The sequence below is a fragment of the Octodon degus genome, unplaced genomic scaffold (assembly GCF_000260255.1).
Source record: "Octodon degus isolate 3935 unplaced genomic scaffold, OctDeg1.0 scaffold00194, whole genome shotgun sequence".
Taxonomy (NCBI): Eukaryota; Metazoa; Chordata; class Mammalia; order Rodentia; family Octodontidae; genus Octodon; species Octodon degus.
In genome coordinates, this window is record NW_004524770.1 from 1,990,715 (window position 1) to 1,996,714 (window position 6,000).

Consider the following 6,000-nt stretch of genomic DNA (forward strand, 5'->3'; position numbering starts at 1 on the left):
GAGGAGTCATGACCTAGTCCCCGAGGAGGTTTCCAGAGGAGCCATGGGCTACGCAGGAGGGATGACTTAAGTTCAGGGAGACCTCTGGAGAGGCAATGACTGAACCTGCCAGCCTTGAGGGGGATGCTACAGCGTTCACGACTTAACAGAGGTCACCTCCAGAGCAGAGACGGTTTAACCCTGAAGAGGCTTCTGGAAGAGGGATTACCTAATTTGAGGAGACCTCCAGAAAAGCTATAGTCTATCTCTGAGGACATGTGATCAGCCTTCAGAGACACCTATTGGAAGAAGGACCTAACTCTGGGGGGCATCAAGAGGAGCCTAACCTGGGCCGGGCAGTTGGCTCAGTGGAATAAGTGCTTCCCTGGCAAATACAAGGGCCTGAGTTCAATCCCCGGTTCCGCCAAAAAAAAAAAAAAAAAAAAAAAAAAAAAGAGGAGCCTAAGCTAATCACAAAGGGATTTCTGGAACAGCGATAACCTAAAGCTGGGCATCGTATACCACTAAGGGAGTGACAGCCTAACACTGAGGGAACCTTGGAAGGATGGAGGATCTGACTCTGGATACTTCCAGAGAAGCAATGACTTAGCCTTGAGACCTTCTGGTGAGTTAAGACCTGGCTGATGGTGCTTTGTTTACTCGTCAACCTCTTCCCAGTCCAGCTTTGAAGAGGTCACGATTACACTTGTGGACACAACACGGCTTCGTTCTTTCTGCATCCCCTTTATCCCTTCCTTCATTTCTTGGTTGATGATACTGCCGAGGAGACAGTGTCCTATCCTGAGGACACTTCCAGAGGAACAATGACTTAACCAACCCAAGGAAGCTCCTGAGCTCTTCAGTCCCACTGACAGAAGGCAGGCCAGGATGCAGCCCATAACAGCAAACATATTTCCACCTTTCTCACATAACACAGGAGTCACTCCCTGTCTTACGCTGCTGGGGTGCTTACTCCCCACTGGAGTAAGATCTGTAAGGATCCCCATGCTGGAGAAAGATGACCACACTGCATTAGAATCCTATGCCATCTGGCTACACACATGCCAGCAGCTCCACCTTCTTCACAACACCCTGGGCTAAGGCCGGCCAAATAGCTCAGTGGATTAAAGTGCCTGCAAGGAGGCCCCTGGACCTGCCGTGCCGGCCGGCCGGCCGCTGGGGTGTACTAAGCCGGCAACTGAGACTGGGCGGGGTGGTGCGCACCTGTAATCCCAGCTCTTGGGAGGCTGTTGAACAGAAAGATCACTAGGAGTTCCATCTAGTAGTAAGACGCTGAACATGCTGTAGACCCTGCCCTAAAATACAACAAATAAAATAAAATAAAAAGACCCTGGGCTAATGATGGCCTCCAGTGGCTTGGAGGAGTCCTCACCTCCTACCAAGCACCTCTGTCACGTTCTTTGGCCCCCTCCCGCTGAGCCAGGGCCAGAGGTGAAGGGCAGAGGTAACTGCAGCACTAGCCCAGTTCATCACATCAACCACCAACACAGTTTACAACAGGGCTGCGACCTCATCCCACTCTAAACACAAGGCAACTGAGGCCGTGGGGAAAGTGTGTGCACAGTCAGTGTAGGAGAAACAGGAACTGGAGCTAGGAGGCCATTCCCCTCCACACCCCCTTAACAGGAAGGGTTGCTGCCTCCCACAGCTCTCCCCAATTTGAAAAGTAGAGTTTTGCGCAGGAAGTGCACTCAGCAGCCTGCTTCCCAGCCGTGCCCACTGGCCTTCTCCCCTACCCATTCAGGACCCTTCAATTCACACCCCAGGCGCCTAGCTCTGTCTCCTCCCCACTGCAGAGAACGTACAGGAACTCAGACCCACCCATGCCCTACCTGCTGGGCACCCGGCACACACCCTCTATCCCTGCAGCTGGGGGCTCCAGAAAGCTGGCCGGTGACTCCACACAGAGGCAAGCGCCAGGCCTAGGAGCAGGGGCCAGAGCCACCATGTGAAGGGAGAACTGAGGGGCTAGCAGTGAGTGAGCCTCATGCACTGAGCGCAGAGCCTGCCCTTGCCTCTGTCCCCAGGCTCAACACCGCCAAGAGACTCGCAGACCACAGAATAGCAAGGCACAGGAAAGCGGGTGCACTGGCCTTTATGCCAAGGGGTTCTGGGTGGCTTGGCAGCAGGCCCAGAGACACCTGTGGGGCACCCAGCTGGAGGGCTCACAGGAAGGCTTCAGTGGGCAAGGGGACAAGGCTCAGCTCTTTCCTGTTCCCTCCAATACTCGGGACAAAGCACTCAGGCTTGAGTCTTGCAGAATGGCCAAGGCCAGGGCTCACAGATGACAGAGAAGGCGATGAACCCACGAGCTCCCCCTCCCGGCTCCATGGGGTTCCTTCCCGAGACAGGCCCCAGGTGGACTAGAAGTAGAGCCACTCTCCTCTCCCCAGCCCTGTGCTTCCCTTGGATGTGGGGGACCTCCGCCCACAGGGACGAAAGTGCTATTGGTAGCAGCTCCTACACTCATTTACCCACAGCGGGCTTCTCTCAGCGCCATTTACAGTTGTGGGGACAGCTCTGACTTGACCGTGATCTTCCTCCGACCAGAGCTGCCAGTGTTGAGATGGCAGTTCCCGGTGTGAGGAAAAGACAGGGTTCGCCCACCTGCCCCGCTCTTCCTGGGCACATGCCCCCTACGCACAGTGCCACCTCTTACCTGCCCCCCTTTGCCCCTGCACCTGGGCACAGCCACACCTGGGCTGGGCTATCTGGCCATGACCAGTCCCCGGCTCCTGGACCCTCAGCCAGGCACTACCCTTGCTGGTCTGTCTCCCCATACTAGATCCACCCTGGCAAGCCCACCCCTCATCAGCTCTGGCCCACTCCCATGGGGCTGTTTCCCTACCCCACACTGTCCAGCCAAAAATGCAGTAAGGAGAACAATACAAGCAGTAAGGGAAGGGCTGGCCAGAAAGCTCAACAGATTAAAGCGCCTGCTTAGGCAGATGCAGGGGCCAGGGGATTCCATCCCCAGTGTGCCATGCTGGCCCCGCCCCCAGGGCACGCTGAGTCCGCTACTGAGATGGGGTGGTGGCGTGGGCCTGTAATCCCAGCACTTGGGAGGCTGAAAACAGGAGAATCACTACGAGTCCGATCTCTGTAGTAAGACCCTGTGGATCCTGTACTAAATTAAAAAACAACAAAGGAAATAGCTCTTACGTTTACTGAGCAGTTACTGCATGCCAAGCAGCAAAGGGCACCTCAGAAGTCCCTAAAACGTGTGTTATATCCACAGAGCCACAGCAACCACTGGAGCCCACAGCTGCCTGCACTGTCAGGGGTACAGTGGGGACTTTCGGGACACGGCGGTCCCTGGTCACAAGAGCAGAGTCACTGAGCCTGGGGACATGGCATGCCAGGTACAGCCATGCTCCCCACTGCTCCAGCAAAGCACAGCTCAGTATCCTGCTCCTGCATGCTGCTTGGTCACCACAAGCTAAGCTCTCCAGTCAGGCCAGTTGTCTCGCCCTTCAGCTGTAGGTACACGGTGGGCTCTATGTAGGCCATACCTGGGACCCCCATGCTCCCTCGAGCCTGCGAGTCTCCCTTCCTCTGCCTCCTGGTCGCCCTTCTCTGCAGTCACACGCTTGCACGCGCGTGCACACACACACACACACACGCATCCTTGTCTGTGGGCTGAACTGGGAAACAGGCCACTTGCCAATGAGTCAAGCCAAGGTCACACAGGGTTAGTGTTTTCCTGAATCGAGGGAGATTTGAACACAGAGGAGACTGAAGCAGCTGAGACCGGAGTGACCAACTACAAACCAAGAACACAGAAGGTCACGGCCTAAGAGGAAAGCGTGAGACAGATCCCCCAGCAGCACCTGAGGCCCCTGACGCCTGAGAACTACCACGAATACAGGATGCTAACACACGTGGTTATTCCAAAGTGTGCACACAGACAGAACTGGTGTCACAGATCCTGCAAAACACATTGAGCAGGAACTGTCCTGGCCCTACACCAGGCAGGGCATCAGCAAGGAGTAAGCCATCCACACAGCGACTTGGGAGCCAAGCAATGGCTCACAGAACTATGGGCCTCAGGACTACCGAGGCAATCGGGCCTGGGAAGGGTGCATGGGAGTTGGTCTGGGAGAGTTCCACCTGGAGATGAGATATGCTCTGAGCACAAAGAGCTGCTTCCCCTCCTTTAGAACTCAGCAGGCTCTCAGGGAGTCCTGGGCTTTTCCCAGACCTCTCAGCACACACAGCAGGACAAGGCTTGCATTATGTGTAGGACACACACTTCTCTTACCCTTTTCAGACCTGCAGCAAAAGTCCTCGTGTACACATACATGCTATCGAATCACTGAGGCCCGAAGGAGACTGCTGGCTGTACCAGGTGGAGTCAGCTGACACCCTCAGCAGAAGACCCACTTGGGCGGTCAGCTGGTGGGCCACCTGCACAGGATGCAGTCAGCTCACGCCCTCTTTATCTGACGTTCCAGGAAGCCCTCGAATGAACACTTGCCTGGAGACTCTCAGAAGCTCCTGCGGGGAGTGGGTGTGAAATACACACTACTGAACAAGTGTGGTTTCAGCAGCAGCGACTGTTCAGCTCCAAAACCGGGTCCCAAGACACTCTTGGGACTGCTGCCATGGGCCTTTGCACCTAGTACCTGACCCTACTCCCAGCCAAAACCCCAGCCACTTTCCACCGTTACAGCATACCCTGGAGCCACACTTGGGCAAGGCACCAGTTCTTAAGATGTAAATAAAATCATCACACTTGTAGCCTTTATTTCTGCTCTTCTCAAAAGTTTCTCCTGCTTAAAGCTGGTGGAGGCTCCCCATTTTTTTAAAAATTGCCACTTAATCTAAGATAGCAACAGGGAGGATAGTCTCAAAATAGGGACTGGACTGAAGATAGCTCCCAGGACACACGGGCAGTTCATCACATAAAATAAGAGTTGTGGTCATCAAGGTGAACCCCCCCTGGGGACCTGACAGGCTCTGAGAATCCAGGAATACCACTGCAGATGAGTCAGAGTTGAGAAAACAAAACCAACGTAGCTTATAAGAGATGTCCACAAACGGGTATGATTTAACATCGATTTTCCTCTACACTGGTCCTCTAAGGAAAACTGTAGAACCTATAGTCTCCATGTCAAAACTGGAAGCTTTTGTTAAGGTTCCCCAAGTCCATTTAAACGCTCTCTCTAGATAGCCACGGTCAAACTCACAGAATGACAGGAAGACGACTTCGTCGTTTTGGTTAGGCTGGTGGCGTCTCCGTGAAAGTCAACCGACTGCAAGGAAGGGCGGGGACGCACGGGCCGGCCGGTCCACTCCGAGCTGCGCGCTCCCTGCAGAGCTTCGGGCCGCTCACCCGCACTCCCCCAAGGACGCATCCCTTTGTGCCCCGAGCGTCGGCAGCTCACCCACGCAGCGAGCCACCGCCGCTGCGCGCCCCGGGGCCCCGCGCCTTCACTACCAGCCAAGTTGCGTAGGGGCAGGCGGCCGCCGGCCCGGGGCGCGCTCGCCGTTAGCTGCACGGCTGTCAGCCGAACGCGACGAGCCCTCGGCCGGCCCCGCGGGGAAGCGGGCCGCGGGGAGTCCCGCACGGCCACAGCTGCTCCCGGCTGCGCGCTCCGCGCACACCAGGGCAGCACGCTCAGGGACCGGCTCGCCGCTTCGCCGAGGGCACGCACGCCCGCAACAAAGTTGGCGCAGGCTCTCCGGGGAGCGCTCCCGGCCCCGGGCCCGAGTCCGGCCCGTCGCTGCGGGCAGTCGGGGCGGGGGTCGTCGTGGGGGCTCGCGGCCGCGAGGCTGCGCCCCGGCTTTGTTCGCGCCCGGCCCCACGCCTGCCCGCTCGCACCTCGCCGACTCGGCGCCCGGCCTACCTTCTGGATGGTCTGTTGCGTGACCTCCCCTTTGCCTCTCGGCCGCGCGGACGCGAAGGCCACGGACATGGTGGCGGCGCGGGACTCAGCCCGTGATCATCGGGGTTTATTCTCCGGCTGCGCCCGGTGGCCCGAGGTGCCCATTCTCCGC

The 6,000-nt window shown here is 57.0% G+C and overlaps 1 protein-coding gene across 4 annotated transcripts in view; it reads right to left on the reverse strand.

Annotated features, from left to right (window-relative positions):
• Ss18l1 (SS18L1, nBAF chromatin remodeling complex subunit) overlaps positions 1 to 6,000 on the reverse strand; it is a 29,007-nt gene that overhangs the window by 22,026 nt on the left and 981 nt on the right. Inside the window, exons 1-2 of one of the 4 annotated variants that reach the window (XM_023704329.1) lie at positions 5,850 to 5,931; positions 4,262 to 4,497 (exon numbers count right to left, since the gene is read on the reverse strand). The exons of 1 other annotated variant lie outside the window; for it this stretch is intronic. In XM_023704329.1, coding sequence (XP_023560097.1) covers positions 4,262 to 4,303 — 42 coding nt within the window. In that variant the 5' untranslated portion in view covers positions 4,304 to 4,497; positions 5,850 to 5,931. Of the gene's footprint in view, positions 1 to 4,261; positions 4,498 to 5,849; positions 5,995 to 6,000 lie in introns of those variants that run through there. 2 more of the 4 variants (XR_002818746.1, XM_004644174.2) reach the window with 2 other exon arrangements.